The following is a 26,396-nucleotide window of genomic DNA, read 5'->3' on the forward strand; positions in this document are numbered from 1 at the left end:
GCTGATAAGTCTGCTGGGACAGGTGATACTGAGGGGGTGTAGACAAATCAAAAAGGCGTGGTCATTCCCCCTCCCAAAAAAACATGTAAAAAGTTACAGTAAGGGGGACATTTGTCCCCATCAACAGCAGAGCCTGGCCGCACCGCAGTCCTCCAATAGGCCTGGGTCTGAGTTCTGAGAACCCCCCTTTGGTGCTCCATCCTGTGTTATCACTATCGGTAACCCACATTATTGTATACTTGGATATGTGTTGCATATGCTACACAACTGAGCAATCATTTCTGCAACTTTCAGATTGATCTTTACTATTTCCTCTGTTACACATTTTACACCCTAACTACACAAAATTGACCTGGACAAAACAAACAAAAAACAAACAAACAAACAAACAAACAAACAAACAAACAGTTTTTGTGTTATTTACAATAGGTTCCCAAATGCACAGACAATTCATGATTGATATCAACTGCTCTACTTTTAATAATATAGATATAGGAATATATACATTTACCAGTACAGTGCATGGATTTGCAAGCCATGAGTGCAGTCTTTCCATCTTCCAATGAGACAAATTATTCTTATTGTTTGTCTATATAGTGCCACTAATTATGAGGTGCTGTACAGAAAATATTTGTCATTTATATCAGTCCCTGAAAGATTGCAATATACAGTTTAAAGGCCAAATGCAACAGTCTGTGATTTGCGGGAGCTGGGATGATACTGATATGTCCTTAAACAATACATCTAGCCTCAGCTCGACACACAGCAGGAGAGGCCTTGTGCGAGTGGGCTGACAGGTCCTGTGCATTTCCGATACCATTGAGCATCATTTTTGCTGAAATTGCATCTTATTCGCGAGGCAAAGTGACTAGGATGCACCAGGAGACTGTGATGATTAATTTGATTAATCAACCTGGTTTTCCCTTTAAACTATTTTCTGCTTTAAATGTAGTTACCATGGAGGTCATTCCGAGTTGTTCGCTCGCAAGCGGATTTTAGCAGATTTGCTCATGCTAAGCCGCCGCCTACTGGGAGTGAATCTTAGCATCTTAAAATTGCGAACGAAGTAATCGCAATATTGCGATTACACACCTCGTAGCAGTTTCTGAGTAACTTCAACCTTACTCGGCATCTGCGATCATTTCAGTGCTTGTCGTTCCTGGTTTGACGTCACAAACACACCCAGCGTTCGCCCAGACACTCCCCCGTTTCTCCGGCCACTCCTGTGTTTTTTCCGGAAACGGTAGCGTTTTTTCCCACACGCCCATAAAACGGCCTGTTTCCGCCCAGTAACACCCATTTCCTGTAAATCACATTACGATCGCCAGAACGATGAAAAAGCCGTGAGTAAAAATCCTAACTGCATAGCAAATTTACTTGGCGCAGTCGCAGTGCGGAAATTGCGCATGCGCATTAAGCGGAAAATCGCTGCGATGCGAAGATTTTTACCGAGCGAACAACTCGGAATGACCTCCCATGTCTCCAGACTTGCTCCTGCAATTCGCAGGCTACTACATTTGCCCCAATATTTCCTAACACTACTGCCCCTCACACACACACACACACACACGCACGCACACACACACACACACACACACACACACACACACACACACACACACAGATTTTTATATTTTAGTCAGCTGAACCAGGAAGTGCTTTGAGTGTGGAAACCCAAAGAAACCTGAAAAAAACATTGCAAACATGTGGAGAACATTCAAAATCCACACAAACTCTCCCAACTCAGGTTAAACAGGGTGAGGGCATTCCTTAATAAATATGGATGGTACTTTGTTTACAGTACAAACATAATAACAAGATTATATTTTGAAGAGTGAGATTATTAAAATTACAGTGATCCCATGGACATTCTTTGTTTTGTGGAAAGTACTCAGTAGTTTTTATGTGGTAAAAAATGTCTTGGCAACATAAATTTCAGTACGATTCACAAATTTTATTTTCACTGTTATATAGTATAAGGCAGTGGTTCCCAAACTTTTTTGAATCACCGTTCCCTAGAGTATTAGATTTTTTTCACTGCATCCCTAGGCCAAAGGTTTCTTATGGAGAAATTTAGAAAGAAATATTAAATTACTGTAAGTAAATTGTTTTTATATGTCATCCTTAGGTTCAATTGTGTGGTGGGTGACAAAATTTGCTTCTGTTTGTCCAAATATTTTCTGATTGACAGCCACAAACATTGGTTTTGCCTATTCTATATACCATAAATAATTTGAATTGGTCCTGGATCATTAACCTGAGGCACCACAGCAAGTGTCTCATGGCATTCCAGGGTGCAATGGCACACAGTTTGAGAACCACTATTATAAGGGATTACACTAATCTGTAGTTGATAACAATCAGAGATCTGTTGTTGAAAAATGTTGGGAAATTCCATATTCTAAATTCCACAATTTATGCCTTGTATATTTCAAATTCTTTGTTGTAGTTTGGTAGTACATTTTATTTAGTTATGTCCTGTGGTCATCATAACAGAGATACGATTCTCTTACAAGAATAAATATTTTGCGACTTATACTAAGATTTAGGTTTAAGTAACTCTACGAACCTTTAGACACTTCCATTATGTTATTGGTTTTGTTCAGCTTTCTGTCTTCTCTTTCATCTGCAGTATATGAAATTGATATGTAAAGTACGATATTACTGTCTATGGTAACGATAACAAAACAAATATAATGAGAATAATTATGTGTTTTCTTTTTCTAACAGGAGGTAGCTTTATTACCTGATACCACCTCTTACAGATTGCTAGACCTCAGCCCCTCTTCCCAGTACACTGTAAGGCTGCAGGCGATAGATGGAAACACCAAGAGCAAATTCATCCAAACTACATTTACTACAAGTAAGCACACAGATAGGTCATTTTATTAGATGTAATGCCTTTGCTTAAATGCATGTACATATCAAAAATAAACCAAACCTATAATACCCAGAAGAAATAGTTCTATATAGACTTACATAAGGGTTTATATGCATGTTTGTGCATATCAAACAAAGAAGCAGGGGTTTTGGGGGTAAAAGAGCACATGTTCCTACAGGCACATGAGTGACATACACCTACGTATCTGTAGGTTGGGATGGGTGTGGCATAGAAGATCTACAGTAATTAGATGGACAGTCATTAGGTCGACATGCATTAGGTCGACAGGGCCGAAAGGTCAGCATGGAAATGGTTGACACAAAAAAGGTTGACACAAGTGTTTAAAGCTTTTTGTGTGTTATGTTCTTTGTTTCCTCATATGTGTCCACAATTCTGGCAAATGTATACCCTTACGGGCTTGCCACACTTCTATTCCATTTAGGAGTTTACTATTCCCTATTAGAACTATTAGAACATTTCTATTGCCAATCATAGTCCACGTGGATGGTAACTCAAGCAAAAGAATAAAAATATGTGAAAACCCCCCAGAAAACTTGTGTCAACCATATTTATGTGTCTTGACAATTGTCAGATAGACCTTTTGAACCTGACAACCTTTGGTACCTGTCGACCATAAGCACTGTCTACCTTTTACCTATCAACATTTTGATCCTGTTGACCTTTTGACCATGTCAAGCTAATGCATGTCGACCATATGGTGTCAACTTATCGACTGTCTATCTACACAATATGAGGTAAATGTATGAAGCAGTGATAAGAGTGGAGAAGTGAGCCAGTGCAGAAGTTGCCTATGGCAGCCAATCAGCTGCTCCATACAACTGTATAGTATGCAAATTATAAATGTTACATCAATGCTGATTGGTTGCCATGGGCAGGCAACATCTCCACTGGCTCATTTCTCCACTCATATCACTGCTTCATACACTTACCCATATCTATCTGTACATTGGAACCTGTTGGAATCCGCAAGTAATTTGGTTCATTTTAAGGTATGCTGTAGACGATGTTTTAATAAATCATCAATGTTTTAATAAACCAGCCTAGCGTGGTCTTAATAGACCACGCTAGGCTGGGCTTTCCATGACAAGGTTGAATTTTAGTGGAGCCTGCCAGCAGCTGCCAGAAGTTAAGCTTCCAGTAGCTGTCTGGCTCAACCCCTTAGTTGTCACGGGAACCTCTCCTCAGCTGCCTCTTGCCAGGCTTCATCAGGGGGACAATCCTGAAAGGATCACCCACTCACAGCTGCAGCCAAGGTTGAGGCCGAACAGGGACGACCTACAAGAAATGGAAGTATACTGTATTTTTTCCTTTACACAGTTTTAAAAAAAAGTTTATGATGTATATCTAATTGTTGTTTTTTAACGTTGTAAAACTATTTTTTTGCAAAAATGTACCCAAAATTGTTGATTTTTTTTTCAATGCTCAAATTATGTAAATAATAGTATTTGACTCTTAGTTTAATTTTATTAACACATCTGCATATATGTTATTAACATTGAATTGGATTTAGTAAAAGCTAAATGCCTGAATTGTCCTACAAACACATCGGTGGACTTGGTGGCAGCTCTCCAAGCTGCAGGGTTCTCTATGCACTGGGCTGTGGCACCACTTGCACACCCCTAGTTATGGCCACTGCGATTCATCCTGAATTAGGCCCTTTGTTACCTCTGCATTTGGTTTTCTGCTATGAAACAAGTGTATAGATGTAGACAGAGCAGATGTTTTAGGTGCACTTTGATTTATTTACAACAATACAAAACAGGCATAATTAAATAGCGCTTAGCCCTCATAATAACTGTGCTGACAGAAACATTCTGCATATGATATCCTGACTTCTATCATTTTTAAATGTCAAGGCTGCATTAAAAGCTTCCCACGTATTCTGCAAGAAGAAGAATAAACCTTTCTACCAGGGAAAATGTATGCTGCAATAATATTTAGGAGTTATCAATCATTTCATTTTACAGCTATACATTCTAATATGGTGCTTTACAAAATGCATATATTATGTGCCATATTGCTATTAAGATATTTTGATCATTTGTCCAAATTGACAATGTATCTTGTAAAACACTGCATACATAATTGGCTCTATATACAAAGTTCTACAAGTTTTGACTGTCTGAACTAAATCTGACCTAAAAGGTACCAAACTTCTCCGCACATTGAATGGAAAGTCATTCATATTTGAAAAGAAACATGTGCTTTGGACTCATTCGTACACAGGGAGACTAGCCAGGGTACTTACTGCTGGAAGCACAGGACACACTACAAAGTACAGAAAAGAAAGGAAGGAACTCATTTTGGGCTACTTACCTTGCACTGGCTGTCTTTCAAATGAACAGGATGTACTCCTAAAGATGGTGGCTTAATTGTACTGAAAGATAAAGCAGACACATTTCTGAGTTAATCCCCAAAAGGGAACAGCCTTCGTTTTCAAGCCATTTTTTAAATAAAATAAAAAAAATATTGGCACAAAATATTTTAGAGTGAGAGAGCAGGGAAATATCACAGTGTTATCCAAGCAGTATGCCTTGGAATGCCGAGAGAGACTTTATTCCCAACAGTACCATTTTATTACTTTATAGTGTTTGCGATTATACAGAAGCTGCAGACTCTTATACGTGCTGATAATAAAGCTGAGGATTTTAGTTTTCTTTATAATATATATCTACAGTATATATATATATATATATATATCAATGTCAGAAAGATCCCTGGCACTCCGGACTTATATACACCTTGCTCCGGTGCCCTCCCTGCAGCACGATGTCCGTCTATATTTCCTTTTTTCGGGCGGCACTCAGAGACTTGCAACCAATTGTCTGTCTGAGGAAGGGGATTAATACCCCCGAAACGTTACCATTAAATCAGCCCGGTGGGGCTTTTTTTGCACTTTACAAATTGGTTGCAAGTCTCTGAGTGCCGCCCGTTAAAAGGAAATAAATATATATATATATATATATATATATATCTCATTTTTTTTAAAGAATAAAATAGTCACAATGTTTACTTATAAAAGGCCAGCTTATAAAACATATACTAGGTCAGGTTTAACATTAGGGTTAGGTTTCACATTAAGGCTAAGGTGCCAAACCCTTTTGATTGAGGTAAAGTTGTTGAGTTTTTACGCAATGCTTAATGTTTCTATTTTTGTGTTTCTTTGCATACTTAGATTTGTGTGGCTGTATTATGATTAATTGGTTTATATTTCTATTTTAAATTGTGAAAATTATATTTTGCTTAGAATAATCCTGATGCAAATACTATGATTACTATTACCAATCTGTTGTTTCATTTCCCCTACTCTCATTGTAGCTGGACTCCTTTATCCATTCCCAAAAGATTGTTCCCAAGCTCTCCTGAATGGAGAAACAGAGTCAGGAATATACACAATTTATGCAAAAGGAGATAAGACTCGTCCTACGGAAGTATACTGTGACATGACTGAGGATGGAGGTGGATGGATTGTAAGTACAAAATAAGCATTTTAACTAATTTATTTTCATAGAAACATAAATTGTGACATTTCAGGACAGCTTGTGCAACATTATGAATCCAGTAATTAAATATCCTGATTAATTAGCTGTACCCTGATTGTAAATATGGTAAAATGTAAAGATTGATGAAATAATAGAGAACCCCCTTTCATTTTTACCACAATGCCAAAATATCATCCTACATAACTCAGATACGGACAAAAGTTCAGATAGCAAACATAGCATGTCAGTTATTCCTGCTGCTGCAGCATCACTAAACATACTGTACTGGACTCTATTATGTAAATGTCCCATTCTGTATACGTCATTTCGATATTTATCTTTACAATAAGACAACAAACCTGTTGATTAGACTCAAGCTTTTGCAATTCCCCACTAACACCCTGTTTTCTAATTAGTCTTATATTAGGTCTAAGAATTGTGGAATGCTGCTTTAGCTGTAATGAAGGGCAGAAAATAATTAATTAGGGCTGTAGTAAAAAAAAATTGGGCCTAACTGAAAAGAAAATTTTACCTTCTTTTTTCAATATGTTTTCTTTTCTCCTATATTTCCATACTCTATGTACTGTAGGCTAACATGGTTGTGGTTGCTAGTAGCAACTTGCAGCCTTCAGAGCCTTACAACCTAATGTTAATATCCATTGCTAGAAAAGTGAGAAAGTACATTTGTGAATAGAATCTCTAGCCTCTATTTCTGCTCTCCCTTCCCTGGCTGGCATAATCATTAGGTAAACCTAGGCTATGGCCCAAGTTGCTATTGGTTTTGGGTGCTTAAAATGGTGAATGAATGATATAACATCACTCATATGTTGAGCACCAGCCATCGGCATGAAAAGAGAAAAAGCCAATAGCTTCCTATCTGTAAAGTTGCTGACTGCTTGCTGCATCTGAGGAACTGGAGGTACCACCCACAACTTCTGGCCTTCTAAGGTCAAAAGCAGCCGGAAGTAGGGGGCTTTGGGGTGCATCTAGAGTCCTTGTTTGGCCTCTTTGCCCTTATTAAATGGTCTATCTAAGGTCATAGTAAATGTACTGTGTTTATCTGATAATTATTATGTCTAATAGAAGAAACAATAAGTGAATAAATGTGTAAATGTCATATTCAATGACTCTCTATGCTCGATGAACTTTAAGTTTAAAGTAATCACAATGATATAAATGCCCTTGCCCATCATGGCTGCAGTGAATCTGCTAGCAACTAGAGGGATGTCACATGACATATCTCTGTCACATGACCCAAAGGTACATAACCACAGACCCAGCAAGACATGACCCTGTTTCTGAAATGGACACAACATAAAAAAACTCTCATGCAAAAAGGGGTCTACAATGAGGTCATATTTTGCTTGTTTTTTTATCTGAAACTTGGGTCTTGTGCATCTGTATTTGTGCTTTTCATTTAAAATATTATAATATACTGCAAAAGTGCAGAAAACTCAAAATACAATAAATATGTTCTAAATGATAAAACCTGGTTTCCAAGGAAATGCAGATTGATTGGTATATTAGCACAGAGTAATGTGAAACACAACCTGGAGGCTAAATTGATATAGCGCTATTGTATCGTTGTCAGAAATTAGACAGCTAAGAGATAATATGCTTAAGTGGGTAATTAGAGTTTGTTTCTCTTGCTACCCATCTACAGAAAAAAATCTATATTTTAAAGTCTGATAAATTCAGAAGATTATGATGAGTACATATAAATAAAACTTTTTAAATATATTGTACTTTTCATAGAATAAAATAAAGTTGAAAATGAAGTGAGTTAACTTTACTGTGTAGTCTGCATTCTTTAGCAACTGTTGTAGAAACAAGAGGTATGGAAAACATTAGAAAAATGCTGCAACCTAGCATAGCAATAAAATGCCCAGATCATATGTCAACCCAAGCCTATGAGGTACATTTTTTGCATGTCTGTAGCTAGCCCTAAGCAAAAGGTAAATATTAGAAATATTTATTTGAATGTGCAGAGTATGTTACATCTATCTATCTATCTATCTATCTATCTATCTATCTATCTATCTATCTATCTATCTATCTATCTATCTATCTGTCTGTCTGTCTGTCTGTCTGTCTGTCTGTCTGTCTGTCTGTCTGTCTTTCTGTTTGTCTGTCTGTCTACAGTATCTATCTATCTATCTATCTATCTATCTATCTATCTATCTATCTATCTATCTATCTATCTATTGACATGTCATTATGGGGGTCATTCCGAGTTGATTGATAGCTGCATTTGTTCGCAGTGCAGCAATCAGGCTGAAAAATGGCAGTTCAGTACATGCGTATGCGGCGCAATGCACACGCGCAACGTACGGGCACAACAAATGATGTCGTTTTGCACAGGGTCTAGCGATGCATTTCAGTCGCACTGCTTGCCGCAGAGTTATTGTTATGAAGTGGGCATTTCTGGGTGGCCACTGACCGTTTTCAGGGAGTGTGCGGAAAAACGCAGGCGTGCCAGGAAAAACGCAGGCATGGCTGGGCGAACGCTGGGCGGGTTTGTGACGTCAAACCCGGAACTGAATAGTCTGAAGTGATCGCAAGCGCTGAGTAGGTTTTGAGCTACTCTGAATCTACACAAAAAAAATTTGTAGCCGCTCTGCGATACAACCATTCGCATTTCTGCTAAGCTAAAATACACTCCCAGTGGGAGGCGGCATAGCATTTGCACGGCTGCTAAAAACTGCTAGCGAGCGATCAACTCGGAATAACCCCCTATACACCATATATACTGATAGTAATTTGTGACAGTGATTTAAGTGAAAATAAGTGTAGTGTGTATTAGGTTGGCCATTCATGTGGTGAGCAGCTGGCAGTCAGTAATGTGCATATAAACAAAGCACAGCCAAATGAAAGTGATATTTGCTTAACTCTGACACATCACTGATGCAACCACAAATTTAAAAATTTAACAATGTTGTTAATCTTAGTTAAACTAAAATATGATGATGAGTACTGAATGAATTTATAATATCCAGGTGAATATTAAAAAAAAAAACAATGTAGCAATTATTTTGAGGTCAGCTTTATTAATCAGCTGTTATTCTGCATATTCTGATCCTATATAATAAGACTTCTATGCATTATTTGAGTGAGTTAACATTAGCTATGAACTTAAAACTTCAATTAACAATTAAACATTTTGGTTCATGGGATGAGTCAACACTTTAGGTAAGTAGTTTTATATTCAGCAAGTGAATTCTTAAATAATTCTAGCTATTTTAAATACTTAAGTCCTTAGGGTGAGTAGGACACTTATGGACGAGTCCCACTCATCCTTATCACTCATGAAGGTCAAAAATGTAAAAGTCATACTAACCATTCATGTATTGCAGGAACTGTTATAATGTTAGAAAAAGCATGAATTATAGCTGCTATTTAGACTTAAAAACATAATTTAATCTGGGTCATTATAGTTACATACAGAGTAATGTAAGAATTATAACACAAGTTAAACGCGATGGACATTTTGTCTTTTTTCAACCTCATCTACTATGTTACTATGTGAGTGTGTGTTATTAGTGAGGACTGGGGGAGAAGAAGGTGCATGATGACATCATGATGCACACAGGGGCTTCACTACAGCAAAATATGTATAGCAAGGGAATGTATGCCCGATCTCTCCAATACTGCCACCTAGAGACTAAAGTCACCATCATTTGAACAAAGGCCTTCTCTATCACTGTGGCCCCATATTGTTTGGTGAACGTGTGTGATTCCCAGACAATAATACCCTATACTTGAAATCATTAAAACTTCCAGGGATGAAGAAGAGGCATGGCTCCCCATACTGACTTCAATAAACTTGAGAATATTATTTGATGCTGAAATTGTCTACTTTCAAAGTGGTAGAGTCACGGATGCGTTTGTCTGTGGATCCAGACTAGGTGGAATAGCAGGACGTGATCTGTGAGACTATGACGGAAACTGGGAGGTCTTTATTTACAGTAGCTCTTCTTCATGCAGTCTTGAGAGCAGAAGAGATAGCAAGAATATCAAAGTACAAACTGTATTACACAGAAGGGACAGTTCAATGAATACAGATGCTTGTGAGAACTGGAAATACCGGTACTGCTGGGTAGACAGTGAGATTAAACAAGCTGCCGGAATGCCAGACCAATCCCAGGTGATTTTTCCTAAAAAAATAACAATTGCAGGAAAAATCAGACTTGCTTTGGTCTCACTTTCAGTCCACTAATTGAATAAAAAAACCCTGTGGCTGCGGGAAAGACCCTGCACTGCTGTTTTTAAAAAAAAAATCCCTCCCTGAATTGCTGGATAAGGGGTTACACAGAAGACATGGGAGGAAACCTTCTAAAGAGGAAAAGGGGAGAAGTAGCCTAGAGCACAGGTTCTCAAACTCGGTCCTCAGGACCCCACACAGTGCACGTTTTGCAGGTCTCCTCACAGAATCACAAGTGAAATAATTAGCTCCACCTGTGGACCTTTTAAAATGTGTCAGTGAGTAATTAATACACCTGTGCACTTGCTAGGTTACCTGCAAAACATGCACTGTGTGGGGTCCTGAGGACCGAGTTTGAGAACCCCTGGCCTAGAGCAACTAGTTTCTGTCATTTTATAGACTATGTAAAATAAATGGCAGCTAGAAACTGATTGGTTACTACAGTATGTTCAGTGTCTCTGTTTTTTTCTCCTAAGATGGTTTGGTACATCTCCCCCATGGCATTAAAAAAAAGATACTTTGAGAGAAAAGAATGTAGTAGATATATTTTTATATTTGAATATTTTCAATGTGTTGCTACATTTGATTAATCTGTGCCAAGCATTTCTCAAAAACATCATTTTAAATCATGTTTTATCTATTACAGTAATCAAGTTTTAGCAGTGAGTGGGTGATCTCATAATTTCATTACCAGTGTAAATTCGTAGAATCCTGAACCATGCCGGATTTAGCTTATCCTTGCTAATGAGAACTCCAGGTTTAAGGAATGCACTAAAAAATGAATCTGCATTTACAGTGCAACCCGTCATGACGATAGTCAAGTTTCTGTTAACAGTTATTTCCAGGTTAATCAGCTGAAAAAGAACAGTGGCACAGAAGTGTGATCCCATATAGTGATGCCTGTAGGAAACACATCCAACCTTTCTGTTTACTCCCTGGAGAGTAAAGCACAAACAAAAACTAACACTTCCATACTAGAGTGATGTTGGTTTTATGATGGGGCAAGACAAAAGCATCACTACCTATGTCATTTTCTGTCTGTAGGTGTTCCTGAGAAGAATAGATGGGTCTGAAGATTTTAACAGAAATTGGAGGACTTACAGCAATGGATTTGGAGATCCCAATAAAGAATTTTTCTTGGGTAAGAAAGCCTATAAAGTAGTATGTTGAACATAAGAACTGCAGTCATGTCAGAAATATAGAACATCCAGTGTTGATTGTATGCTATCAGTTTACCTATACTACTGTATATAGCACTATTACGGTAGTAATTTGGGTGAACAATGCATTTTCATACATTCCAAAGGCCTCTGGTCTTCAAAGCATGAGCAGGGACTGGAATATGTTCATGGTCAGAGGAGCAGAATGGGCACTTTAGGTTTGAACCACATTTAGGTAAAGAAGAATGGAAATTCCAAGTTTTGCCATACACTATCTCTCTGGGTTTCCTTTAGGTGCTTCAGTTTCCTCTCACATTCTAGAAAAGTTTATGCTAATTTCATCGGGTTACTGCAGCTTAATTTTAGAGAGCGAGCGAGTGAGAGTGTGTGTGTGTGTGTGTGTGTGTGTGTGTGTGTGTGTGTGTGTATGTGTGCTTGTATGGTTGAGCATTTAGGAGGATTAGAGAGAGATAAAGTACCAACCAATCAGCTCGTACATGTCATTTTTCAAGCACAGCCTGTAACATGACAGGAGCTGATGGTTAGTACTTTATCTCCCTCTCCAAGCTTTGATAAATCTCCCCCTTACACTGTAAGTTCCAATGGAAAAGGGACTGATGTGAATGATTCCCTGTAAAAATGTTCTTAATTTGCAGATGCTCTATAGTAAAAGTAATAGATAAAGGATAAAATGAAATTAATTGTTATAAATGCTGGGAGGGGTGTGTGGCCTACCTTGAGCCCTGAATTGGTACATACCGTGCCTTCCAATATTTGAATAAAGAGAACAGGGACAAGGTAAGGAATATTTTTTAGCATACAGTACATTGGCATACCTACTGCTACGTTGACATCATATATAATTTATCATGATATACAGTAAAGCTTAGTATATTATTATTATTATTATTTACAGATTATAATTTACATTTGTTCCTACCCCATTGGATCTTACAGGGTAAATGTGCTAACCAACTTTAATCGACATAAAGCAGTAAAACACATATTAATATTAAAGGTGGATGCTATTATAAATTTAGGAGCAAACCAGACACTTTAATAGCTAGTGGGGGAGTTTAGTAATAAAAAATAATTACATTAGACCTAAAATAGTGACTCTTTGGAAGGAAATGCATATGAAGTCACTGTAAATTATTTCCCTGTTCTCTCTCTCTGAATGTAATGAAGGAAAAATTGACTACAGTACTCTTGGTAAATTCACAAAAGTATTTAAAAAGATTGCACACACATATGTACTGTAGCAGTAACATGAATACCAGTGGTGTGCTGGCAAAGTTATAAGAAGGGTCATCATCAAATGCCATTGAGGATGGAATCTAGTTAGTTATTAATAGCTCACAGGTATACCAGGTATGTCTAAAACCACTTGAACTAATCTGTGCCTTCATACATTGGTGTCTATAATCTATTTTAGAGTACTACACAGATGTTTTAGCGGGTGTAGTACGGGTGACCGGCGGTCTCCTGACCGCCGGTCACCTTACCGACGCCGGGATCCCGGCAGCATACCGACGCCGGGATCCCGGCGGGGAGGGGCGAGTGCAGCAAGCTGCGGGCTCGGTGGCGACCTGCGGTCGCCACGGGTTCTGTTCCCACTCTATGGGTGTCGTGGACACCCACGACTGGAAATAGTCCCTGTTGGTCGGCATGCCGACCATCGGGATAGTGAGCCATCGGGCTCACGGAGGAGGTCATGTGACTGTCGGTCAGCCGACCGGCGGTCACATGACTACCACCCGTTTTAGCTGTGGGGTTCTGGCTTTATATAACAGTAGCAGAAAAATAACAGCATAAAGTAGTATGGATTTTGTTCTTCCTGCTTGAAATGTTTTTTTTTTTGTTGTTGCACATTATCAGACAAGCAATTAACTTTAGCAACAGCAAATGATGTTTAGAGAAAAAAACAAGTCATTATTTTACTGCCATTATCGTACAGAACAGCAATAATGGCAGATTATTCCGTTAAATTGATTCATTCTGTTCAATTTATTAAATAAAGGCAAAATTAAAGTCAATTTAACAGCTAAAAACAAGAATTACATGCTGTAACACATGGTGAAGAAGTCATTAGCAAAGCTCATGGGTTATGAACAATTTTCCAAACCTGTAACTGTTTAACAGGCTAAGAAGAAGAAGAAACAAATCTGCTACTGACAAATTCTATGTGGTGTTTCATCTGCTCCAATTGATTTCTGTAAAATACCTAGATGTTACTCCATGGCTAAGGGAAATATATTGATGTATCAAGCAGGGAAAAGAGTGGAGGTGTGAACCAGTGGAAAAATTGCCCATACCAACCAACCAGCTTCTACCTATATTTTACTGAGTTTACTTGAGAACTGCTACCTCAAATCTAATTGGTTGCTATGGACACTTTCTCTAATCCTCCACTTCTCCACTCTTTTCACTGCTTGAAACCTCAAGCATCTATGGAATATTGTATGGCATTGGTCCATAGATATACCCATTTTACACAAAAATCCCGGATCCAACCCGGGATTTGGAACACGGTTCCAAGCAGGATCAGACTCAAGACTCCCCCCTTTTACACCACAGTGCCAATCCAGAATATTCCCGGATCGGCACCATTTATTCTGCACCCAGGTGCAGTGTCTTTTGCGCTGGCACTTTTGGGGTGGCGCGGAAAACCCCGCATATCGGGACTCCAGAGTGCCATGCTGGGGGCAAGCCCAGCAATCTAGAAGCTGTTGTACTGCCCCCAGCGTCTGGTGCTTCCAGGCACCCAACACGGCATTGCTGTTTGCATAGACAGCGTGCACCATGACCGCCAGCCTTTCCGACCACCCACCGGACACTGCAGTTTGGGAGGTCTGCCATGCTGTAAATGAGTACCGTGTTGGATGACCCGGCTTACCCATTTACACAGCCTCCTACCCAGGGTCTTACCCATGTCCGGCCCATGCACGCAGGCCAGGTTGTACATATGGAGCCTCGTTCATCTTGCCTTCTCTGCTGCGCCTAGGTGCACCAAGGCTTAATAACATAATCCTTTCATCTATTGTTCTCAGCTGCAATACAATACAGAGAGAACAATACAACTGGGGATTTAGTCATTACAGCAGGGGATTAAGTCCAACTGCCCTAGCTCAGTTAATCCTATTAAAGGGGTAGATGAGGGGGGCTCCATCTGTATTTCCAGGAACATGGATCTGGGCTTTGGGAGAAGGACCCTTTTACACCGCCTGCAATCCCGGTATTTTGTGCGCTACCATGAAAAATCCTGGGATATTTTAGATGGTGTAAAAGAGGTATTAGTTTCTTATGGGTTCAGGTATAGGGGTGTTACAATAATGTGACTTATTTAGTTTATACTGCTCTGTAAATGACCAACAAATAACATTACATTTTCTTTCATTTTTCAATGTTAATTTACAGGTCTGGATAACTTGAACAAAATTACTTCCCAGGGACAATATGAGTTGCGTGTGGACCTCAGAGATGGTGATGAAACTGCCTTTGCTGTTTATGATACATTTAGTGTTGGAGATTCCAAAAGTCGATTCAAGCTACGGGTTGGGGGCTACAGTGGAACAGCAGGTTGGTTTTCATCTAAACAAGATAATAAAACATAAGGCTTCCCCACTCAATGAATACAAGCAATGCAATAAATGCAGATAAGTTAGAAGCACAAGCCATATACTGTATGATACAGAAACAGAATTGCGCTGAGGGCCTGGTTCAGAGTGAGGCGTGAGAGTAGAGAGATTAATATTTGGTAAGGGCATGTCCTTGCTTAACTGTACAGTAAAATTCAGTGTTAAAACAAAGCTACCCAGTATTTGCTCGCTACATGCAAAAACAGTCTGTGTATTCTAGAGATGAGTGGGTTCAGTTCCCTGAGAACCGACTCCCCCCTCCCCCTCTGAACATCCCGTTCTGAGCCCAGGTCCAAGTTCGGCTCAGGACTTCCCTCCAGACTCAGAAACCAGAACGAAGCAAAACGTCATCATTCTGCTGTCGGTTTCTTGCAGGTTTTGGATTCCATATAAACAGCCGCGCGCCACCGTCATTTTCACTATGGAATCGGATAGTGAGGGAGACAGACCTCAGTCTCACTTGGTGGGTGGGGTTAGTGTTTTCTCTGTAGGGGTGCTGCTGCAGTCACTGTGGTGTTCCTGTGCTGTGTAAGTGGGGCTGTCCTGGCTGTCACTGGTGTTTCATGTGCTGTTGTAGCCGTTTGCTGCAGCTGTACATGGGTATTGCTGTCCTGGCTGTCATTGTGTTATACAGGGTGCAGGGGCACTGTCCTCCTCCTGTATGCTGTAAAATATAAGGGTGCTGCTGGCCCTGTATGTTTTATAAATTCATGGGTGCAGTTGTTAAAAATTAAAAGCACACTCTTCCTGTATTCTGTAAAATATAGGGGTGCTGTGCTGTGTAATTCTCCAGGGGTGTTGCCTATGTTGTATAAGTCCAGGGGTGCTGCTGTACTTGATCCTAGGTTTAAATGAAAGCCTAGAGCACATATGAAACAAGCTTCAACATCACAAACAGATTTGTGAAAACTAGCCGCAAAGGTAGAAATGGAAATTGCTGAAGTGTTAAGTGTTTAAATAAAGTGGGGAGACACCACATTTGTGGCCAAAGTCACTGTGACTCAGAAGTGACTGAATCATAATCCAGCACAACTGCCGGAGAGGTAAAGATGATGTTTTCTGCTGGAGCATTAGAGAGAGGTTCTTCTCAATTATTTCATGTTAGGGACTCACTTAAATGAATGGCTCTAATTAGTCATCCTTAATTTTGATTTATTATTGATGTTCCACATTTTGGGATTATTTATTTAGAAGATGTGCATTTGTTGAACAGGGATCTCCTTTTCCTAAGGGCTGCGTAGGGTTATCGCAAGACCTTGCGATGTTAGAAGAACAGAGTTTCATTGATCTTGCATTGCATCAGCTTCCATTGCACTGCAGCACTAGATGGGCCAGGAGCTTCTGTGAGGCATGAACAGTTACTGAATAAGGCCCACTATGCAGTCTGATGGTGCTTACAGCCAGGAAGATGTCTGGTTTGCCAGGCTGTGTTATGCTGTGGGCACGGAGGTTAGCATTGCTTCCTCCCACAGTCCTACTTATAGTATGAAATGAGTTTGGAGTGCTAAGCTCCACCAGGGCAGGGGCTCGATAACAATTTTTTTTACTGCACAGTCATGCTTAGTACTTAATATGAATAAAATAAACAAGACACACAGGTATGCTCACATGCGTGTAACTGGAACAAACAGGTATGCTCACATGCGTGTAACTGGGAGCTGTGAAAAACAAAAAAAGGCATCTGTCACAAAATATGTAAATAAAAATGCAATAACAAAATGGAAAAAAGAAACCCCGAGATGTTCACAAAATAAGTCTCAAGACTTCATGAAGGGGAAAATATCCAATCTTGATCCTGTGGTATACACCAGTTTTTTTGCATCCCAGCATTAAATCCGAGATTATCTTAATCCCTGAAAATGGAGAAGGAGGCTTTGGCCCCTAGTTTTTCAGTTTGTCCAGTAATGTGGTAATTAAAAATTAAATATTTGCTTGGTTGAAATCCTTTCTGTTCCATCCCAATATAGGAGTGGAGGCGAAAGCCTGTGTGTTGCTCCTGATTGCATGTGCCTCTCTAATTTTTAATCACCTTCTTGACACTGTCCTCTTCCTCTTGCCTCTTCTCATAATGTGAAAAGTCATCAAATATGGAGGTGGTATGTTTGTAGCTAGCTATGATTCGGAGAACTTGGCGAGCTTTTTCCAGGGGGACCACCTGTCGCTGAAATGTTGGGTTTATTAAACTGTTCATGTCCTGTTTAAACAACATAAGGGTGGGTGGGAGAGCCCAAGACAATTCCATCTTGCAACTCTTTTTTTTCTTAGCATTATGTGCTCTTTGGAGCCTAGTTTTTAAAACTGCCATCCTGTCTGCTACTGCAGTTCCACTCCTAGATGGGCCAGGTGTTTGTGCCGCCCACTTGTGTCGCTTAGCTTAGTCATTTAGCTACCTTGGTGCAACCTTTTGGCCTAAAAACAATATTGTGAAGTGTTCAGAATAGACTGAAAATGAGTTAAAATTTATGTTATTGAGGTTAATAATACTGTAGGATCACAATTACCCACAAATTCTGTGATTTTAGCTGTTTTTATACAAAAATCATTCAGATCCAAAACCAAAAACCGAAAGGGTGGTTTTGGCAATACCAATCCAGATCCAAAACACGAGCGGGGATCCAGATCCAAAGCCAAAACATAAAACCCCAAAAGTGTCCACCGCATATCTCTAATATATTCTCTGCATTAAACAAAGAAACAAAACAAAAAAAAGGCATTCCTTGCATTGCAATATAGTTTGTTTCTGGAGAAAATTGCTCCTTTCTTTGCCAACAGAAGGCAAAACATAGGGGCAAATGTATTAAGCCTGGAGAAGTGATAAAGCAGTGATAAGTGTAAGGTGATAACGCACCAGCCAATCAGCTCCAATATGTAAATTTACAGTTAGGAGCTGATTGGCTGGTGCATTATCACCTTGCACTTATCACTGCTTTATCACTTCTCCTGGCTTAATACACCTGCCCCATAGACCTCGGAAGCGAACATATTTGCAGGGCCACCAAGATACACTGCCGGTTCGGGTACTAGATGGGGACATGGAGAATTAGGTGGGCATAGCAGTGCCTGCTCATTAGAACATGTAGTGAAATTACCATGCCAACCACCAAACTGGTTTTGTCTTAAAAAAATGATTGTCGCTTTAAAGATATGAGCAGACTTGTACCAGTGTTAATTTTGACAAATATTTTCAATTTAGTTTTTGTCTTAGTTGCTTAGTTAAAATTGTAGTTGGTTTAAAGTCACATTTTTGTATTTTTCTGTTGCTTCGTTTTAGTTAACAGGATATCAGTTTTCATTTTAGTCTAATTTTAGTAAACGTTTTAGTCATAATTTTTTCAAACAATCTAATGATATTGTAATGGATTTTACTGAAGAACATTCCTCTAAAATTCCCTTGAGAAGTTTGCATACCTTTAACTACACTATGGGGTATATTTACTAAGCAAGCTTATAGAAATGGAGATGTTGCCCATAGCAATCAATTCCAGCTATTATCTTCTAGAACATGCTAGATAAATGATAAGTAGAATCTGATTGGTTGCTATGGGCAACATCTCCAGTTCTATAAACCCACGGCTTAGTAAATAGACCCCTATGTGTTTAGTAATCTATGCTCAGTTAATTCTCAAATTCTTTTGCTGGAGAATCACCTTCAATACATTTTGAGTAGCCCAAGCTCCCATGATAACGGGTGTTTGACATGGGCTTTCTCCTTTAGTAAGTAAGCCCATTTGCTTTTGTTACTGAAGTGTGTGAACTTTGTTAATGCCATGTATTTTTCTGCCATTCCCACTGTTGCAATCTGTGATACTTTTGTGAAGTAACACCCTTATCTAATCATGATGACTGTCCATCATTGCAGGAGACTCAATGACCTATCATGATGGACGTCCGTTTTCCACCTACGACAAGGACAATGATTCTGCAATTACCAACTGTGCTCTCTCTTATAAAGGAGCTTTCTGGTATAAGAATTGTCACAGAGTAAATCTCATGGGCAGATATAATGACAACAGCCACAGTCAGGTGAGGTCCTAGTTTTAAAGAATATGATATTTGCAAGTTAAGTAATTTAAGAATGTACAGTGAATAGACAGTAAATGAATAGTATTTTTCATAAAACAATATTTAGCATGTAAGCTGTGCAGTACAAACATTTGTTAATTTATATTTATAGTTAAATAGGAAACACTCAACAAAGTGATCACTGATACTTAGGCCTTTACAGATTTTCAGGTTTATGTTTCAAAAAGTATTGCCATGATTTTTATCAGTTCATAACAAGACATATTTTTTGAGAGTAATGGGCCCTACACACTTGCCGATGTTTCCGATTTGGACAATGTTAGTTTTCAACGATTAACGACCATCGTCCAAATTGGCTTGTTATGCTAAATGAGGGAAAACCAATGATGAACAACCACGGGGACGCGCATCTTTGATCGTTGGTGCATACACACGGAGCGATATGAACGATTTATCATTCATTACTGGATGAGATCATTGATATCGCTCATACACATCGGCAGCACTAATTAGACAAGTGCAAATGGTATCTGTGATGTATCCTGCATTAGGATATTCTCAACATAGCCCCAATATTTAAATAATGCAGAAACTGCGATTACCCCACAATTAAAGTAAAAGAGGGTTTAATGCATAGACTCCCTTAGAATCCACAGGGAGTTTTCAGAATTAAAGTACCAGGAGCATTTGTAATAGAGAGATACCATATTCATAATGATGGAGCTTTTCCTGGTGCATTCAGCAAGTGCACCTAACACATGTGGGCCATAGGAGGGCAGCACAAACAGAGCTGTTTCTAGACAATTTGGCTCCCAGTACAACAGTAAAAAAAATGTGCCCCCACCAATAGATATTCTTAGATGCACCCAACCCCAAAATACATTAAAAAAAAAACAATTTTGCCCACTCCTGGTTAGGGGGCGTGACCTTGCTAAAATGTGTGTAGCCTTGCTAAAATGGGCATGGCCTCAAAGGAATAGACTACCTTACACCCCAGTTTTTGACCCTGCACCAACAAGAAAATCAACCATATTAAGCCCCACACAGTAATGGCCCTTGCACCATATTATGCCACACACTGCAATGCCCACAATACATTATGCCCTACAGTAAAGCTTCTAATTACTTATAAATTACCTGCTCATTGCCAGGGGTTTCATACTCTGGGATCCATGATCGTTGCCAGGGGTTTCATACTCTGGGATCCATGCTCGTTGCCAGGGGTTTCATACTCTGGGATCCATGCTCATTGCCAGGCATTTCATGCTCTGAGCACCATGCTCCTTGCCAGGGGTGTGTAATGCTCATTGTCAGGGGTATCATGCTCTGGGTGTCATGCTCCTTGCCAGGGGTTCCATGATCATTGCCAGGGGTTTTATGCTCTGGCTCTGGGTGTCATGCCCCGTGCTTGTTGCCAGGGGTAATGCTCATTGCCAGGGGTGTATACTAGCTGGCACCAAGCCACCAGCCCTGCTATCCTGCTCGCCCTCCTCCCGCCCATAGTACTCTGCTCAGAAGGTGGAGTTTAGTGAAATTACGCGGTTGCGTCATGACATCATGATGCAACCATGTCCTTTCGTAAAAAACTCCACCCCCCCGAGTGGAGTACTATGGGAGGGAGGAGGAGGATCATGATAGAAGCCAGCAAGTGCCATGCGGGCACTCCGTGCAAACACATGGCTCGCCCGCCTCTAAAAATGGCACTGAGCACAACACAGCAGAGGGAACTTTTGTTGAATCATTTAGTAGCCTGCAACTGTCCAAGAAACTAACAGTGTGAAAGAATAAATGAACAGGTTAATTTCTGCAAAAATAGTAAAAGTCAGTTAATATTTATTATTAAATTATTAGGTAATTGTAGCAAAGTGCTTTGGAAAAGTTATGCAATTTATATAACTAGATCAACAACTGAATAACATTAAGCATAAATGTTATGGTATACAGTGTAACAGTGACGATTTCATGGTGTATAGTAAAGATTATCTCATAGTGTATAGTTATAGTCTATAGTAATTATCTCAATGACTATGAACTACAGGTTGAGTATCCCTTATCCAAAATTCAAAATCCCACATTTGTGGGTCGCCTACTGAGATAATGACATATATATTATATATTATGTGTGTATATACAGTATAGGTATATTATAAATATATCTAATATACATATATATGTGTCATTATCTCAGTAGGGGAACCAAAAATGTGGGATTTTGAATTTTTGATAAGGGATACTCAACATCTATTACTTAACCAGTTCCCTGGTGTGGTCACATCAGATGCGACCACACCAAGCTGGGCTTTCCATATCTGATGTGCATGTGTCAGAGATGCCTGCTGGCGGCTGTTTAAGGGTACAGAACAGCGATCCCGACAGGTTCACCCACCCACAGCTGCCTGTCTTCCTGCAGCCCGAGCTCAGGGAACTTCTCTACTCTGTCCACAGTTACTGCTGGGGAGTGTCTGCAATAGCCTGGCCCACAAGGCTGGGCTGACAGCACTGCAGCAGTACCATTCCCCCCCCCCCCCCCCCCCAATTCTCTCTCTCCCTTTTCTGGTCTAAATATGCTTTAAAATCAAATTAGCTTGTAGTATTCTGAGTTGTTATTGCTTATGCAAGGCCACATCTTGATTGATTACTATAAGTTAGAACACAGTTGGATTGAGTGCGCTATACTATTAAATACGATTTCAAGACTGTCTAGGCAGAAAATTATATTGTGTTGTCCATTTTAACAGAATCTAGAGAATGTAACTATATGACTTGTACATATTAGTTACTCTGGTTTTTAAATATTTCTTAATTGTATTGTATTTCTTACAGGGAATCAACTGGTTCCACTGGAAGGGTCATGAATACTCCATTCAGTTTGCAGAAATGAAGTTACGACCAGTCAGCTTCCGAAATCTTGAACACAGACGGAAGAGAGCATAAACATTTGTACATTGCCATACAGTAAAAAGAAGTGCAAGCAAAGGGGAGAGACTTTCTGTAGTAGCAATTTACAACAGCCAGTCTAAACCCCCACCACACAACTCAACCCCAAAAAAGAAGTGTCTTACGGAAATACCGCAGTGTCTTAAGTATGTTCTTGCTTGAAGGTGTTTTGTGGTCCAAACAACACCAAAGACTTTCTGATGCAGCTACAGTAACTTTGCATACGTCATCCTCCTCATCTGAGGCAGGCAAAGAGAGGGTTTGAACATTGACAGGAGCAATGAGAAATAAAGATGAAGTGTACAGTGGTAGTTTTAGATATTGTCATATTTTAAACAAAGCTATTGTTTTAATATTTTGTCATAAGTAAGATTGTTTTATTTGGTGGGTTGGGTGGCTTTTATATAAAAAATAAATTACATTATATAAGGTATCAAAAACTTTTTCTTTTTACATGACCTGTGTTAGAAATGTTATTTTATTTGTTGCATCATCTGAAATCATGAGATTAAACAAAATTTAGGAGAGAGCTACAACAGTACGAAAGTCTGAAATAAATGTGATGTGAATCCCAAGTAAGGAGATTGACCCACAACTGAGGGGTGGTTTTGGCACTGTGCTGGATTACCTGTTTTGCCTGATTATCAGTGGCATTGGTGGTGGTGGTATCGGCAGTATCCTGACTGCCCCCCACAGCCTAATTCTACCATGCAGCCGTCCCACGGCCTAGCAACCCACAACAGCACCTAATGCTCCAGCATCCCGACTCCCCAACACAGCCCAACTTGGGGAGTGCACAGCCTAACTAAACCCTCCTGCAGCCTAAGCCATCCTGCAGCCTATCAAACCCTCCCACAGCATAACTCCCACTGCAGCACCTAAAGCTCTTGCTTGCCAACTTGCCACGCAGCCCGACCCCCTCACCCCGCATCCTAACTAAGCCCTACCACAGGCTAACTAAACCATCCCACAGCCTAACTAAGCCATCCCGCAGCCTAACTAAGCTCTCCCGCAGCCTAACTTCCCCCAGCATCTGATGTGTTCAGATAAAAAGATGTGCCGGACCATCGGGTACCATATAATCTGTGTAGTACCAGTACTGCTTGTGATAGTGATTTGTTGTGTCACTTATCATTGAGATATATAACATTGGTTGTGAGATATTGGTTGAAGGACATATGATTGGTTGAGAGCTGCTTTACCGAAAGAAGGTCAAATAATTAAGAATGTATGAAAGTGTGTTTTAATGTAATTTCTTCTACATTGGCTCGGGTTATACATTAATCATGATCTCTACAAGCAGAACAAAAAAATATAGATATGATGGAAAAGCCATCAAAAGAAATGTACTGTCATTTGCATTAATACATATAATTTAGCCTGACAATTTTTTCTTTCTCTAGATGAAATGTCATTAGTTGATGAGTTAAAGGTCCACATGTGTAGAACAGCTATCAACGTAATCAGTCATGTTATTTAATTAACTCATTTTTTGGGTAATAAAAAGGTAATTAAAAGTATAAAATCCTTCCAAACTCTTAGAGCAACATTAATTGCTTGGGATATATATTCTGCAACAATTTCTTGGCTGAATACTTTAATTAGTTGCTCGTTGACAGTATGTACAAAATACATTTACAGTATAACTAAGGGGCACTGAATGCTGCATATTAGTACTTACTGTAGCTCATTCTCGCCTTTGTAAAACATATATAAAGATATTACTTCTTATTTTACATATAAGAGATCCATATGGTTGACTTGTGTGTATATATATATATATATATACTGTTTATATATATATATATATATATATATATATATATACAGTATACAGGCAGAGGTGTGGCACTTGGCTCAGAATAAAGGATGAAACCAATGACAACCACGTCTACTGTCGTTGGTTTCATCCTTTATTCTGGGCCCTGAGTGCAGCACCTCTGCCTGTATACATTTACTTTATACTGTGAGGGCACCGGGTCATGGTAACATCAACACTGGAGTGCCGGACACACTGCAATATATATATATATATATATATATATATATACATACACACACTTTAGGGGGTATCCAATTACAGATGAAGATACATTTCGTGATTTTTCCCGATGTGTTACCTATATTTTTTTGTGTGCACCCAATTTGGTCACCTGTAAAAAAAATACATTGACGTCCGAAAACACACAGGTTCAGTGAAACCAGTCTGTTTTCAGTAGAAACAGCCCTGTTTTCGGGTGATAACGGGTCTGTTTCCAGGGATTTGGTTTCACTTGTCTGAGGAGGGAAACAAAATCTCAGATAAACCGCAGCTCACACCAGCTTATTGGGGCTAATTGGACAGCCCTCAGTGAGACAATTAGCAGTGTTAATTAACTACAGCTAATTGGATACCCACTTTACCAGCCTGTCTAAATGACAGAACAACATAACAGTAATGTCAGAGCCGGCAGCTGTGCGTGCCCAAACAGAGCAACACTTGAATTGCTCCGTCTGGCACATCTAGTGGCCGCCGGCACGCATAGCCCTTAAACCCTTCCTCCATAGAGGTGAGGAGCAGTGGTAGCCATTTATTATATAGTATTTCTTAAACATATTGTTTTTGATACATGCTGGTTAGTGAATAATCTTGAGCCATAAATTCAAGAGTTTCCTATAACTAAGCTCTTTAATTTCATGCTGATAATAATTGAGTGTTATTTGCCTTTTTTTTTTTTACCAGCACACTGCTAGCGTATTGGTTATCATGTGAAAGTCATTATGCAGGTTCCAATTTTTGGGAAAATTAGTAAAATCAGCTAAGAATTCTGTATTTATGTATTGTACCATATGATGTGTGTGAAGTTTTTAGCCAAGCTAAACACAACAATTAAAAATAAGTATTTCTGTCAACCATGTAGAAAAGAAAAAGACTAACAGAACTCCGCAACAGGATTGCGTGAATATTTTATTTTTTTTATTATTATTTGAGTAATTTTATTATACATTGGTGAAATAATGTATTGGTGTATTTTATACCACTGTCTGCAAGCTTTGTCATAATAACAGTTTGCAAGTGTTCAATGTTTAACTCTTTCCAGGCCTGAGAATCATTGCAAACCCATCGCTATAAAATAGTTTTGTCCAAGCAGCCAAGTGCCATCCAGATTGTGCCAGATAAAATACAAGGACTAAACAAACATTTTGGAAAAACGCTAAGTGTCCCTTTACATTCTGTACCATAATCTATATTTAATAACAATAAAAAAGGCCAAAAAAAGTTTGTTGTACATTTAGTGTATATTGTGTCCTTTGTTGTGAATTAAGCACAGAATAGAATTGGGGAAGTGGAATGAGACCAGGGGGTACATTTATAAAAATGGAGATGTTTCCGACAGCAACCGATCAGATTCTTGCTAGCATTTATCTAGTAAATTTTTTAAAATGATATCTAGACTTTGGTTGCTAAGGGCACTTAGCCCCAAATATAGCCCCAAATGGTGGTTGCAATGATATACAGTATCACCAAGTAAACAAAAATATAATCACATTTAAATCACATTTAACTTTTTTTTTAAATTCATTTTAATGGTGTTTTGCATAGAAAAATAGAACAGAATGTTCGACAGTACAAGTTATTGTTCATAAAATACAGTAAGCATTGCAAAGATTTACATAAATCGGTATAAATGAAACTGACAAAATATAACAATCAGAGGACTGAGGCCATTGATAGAAAACATGATAGACAGCTATAAAAGCATCCATCCTGATGGGGAAAAAAAATACAGTATATATAATTCCAAATAAATATAAAGAAAACAAAACTACACAAAAAAGAAAGCAAAGCTAACAAAATTATATGAATACTAAAATACACAGAGGACTGGGGGCGGGACAAAGCCTGAGAGGGAAGAGGAGGAAAAGGAAATAGAAGAAGGGTGGGGGGGGGGTGTATTGGTAATATTGAAGTATATTATCATTGAAACTAACAGAAGTCCTTAATACATTCATAATAGAGGAAAAGCACTGTACATATTAATCCATCATAGTATCAGATAACTTATCATCATT

At 39.0% G+C, this 26,396-nt stretch overlaps 1 protein-coding gene across 4 annotated transcripts in view; it reads left to right on the forward strand.

The window, feature by feature from the left end:
- The window catches only part of TNC (tenascin C), a 148,115-nt gene extending 123,056 nt beyond the window's left edge, over nucleotides 1-25,059 (forward strand). For all 4 annotated transcript variants that reach the window (XM_063936913.1, XM_063936914.1, XM_063936915.1 and 1 more), the window contains 6 exons: nucleotides 2,731-2,863; nucleotides 6,221-6,372; nucleotides 11,630-11,726; nucleotides 15,163-15,324; nucleotides 19,243-19,406; nucleotides 22,230-25,059. In XM_063936913.1, the coding sequence (XP_063792983.1) occupies nucleotides 2,731-2,863; nucleotides 6,221-6,372; nucleotides 11,630-11,726; nucleotides 15,163-15,324; nucleotides 19,243-19,406; nucleotides 22,230-22,340 (819 nt within the window). In that variant the 3' untranslated portion in view covers nucleotides 22,341-25,059. The remainder of the gene's footprint in view (nucleotides 1-2,730; nucleotides 2,864-6,220; nucleotides 6,373-11,629; nucleotides 11,727-15,162; nucleotides 15,325-19,242; nucleotides 19,407-22,229) is intronic.
- Nucleotides 25,060-26,396: the final 1,337 nt, after the last annotated feature.

Source organism: Pseudophryne corroboree, chromosome 8 (genome assembly GCF_028390025.1).
Source record: "Pseudophryne corroboree isolate aPseCor3 chromosome 8, aPseCor3.hap2, whole genome shotgun sequence".
NCBI classification, from domain to species: Eukaryota; Metazoa; Chordata; class Amphibia; order Anura; family Myobatrachidae; genus Pseudophryne; species Pseudophryne corroboree.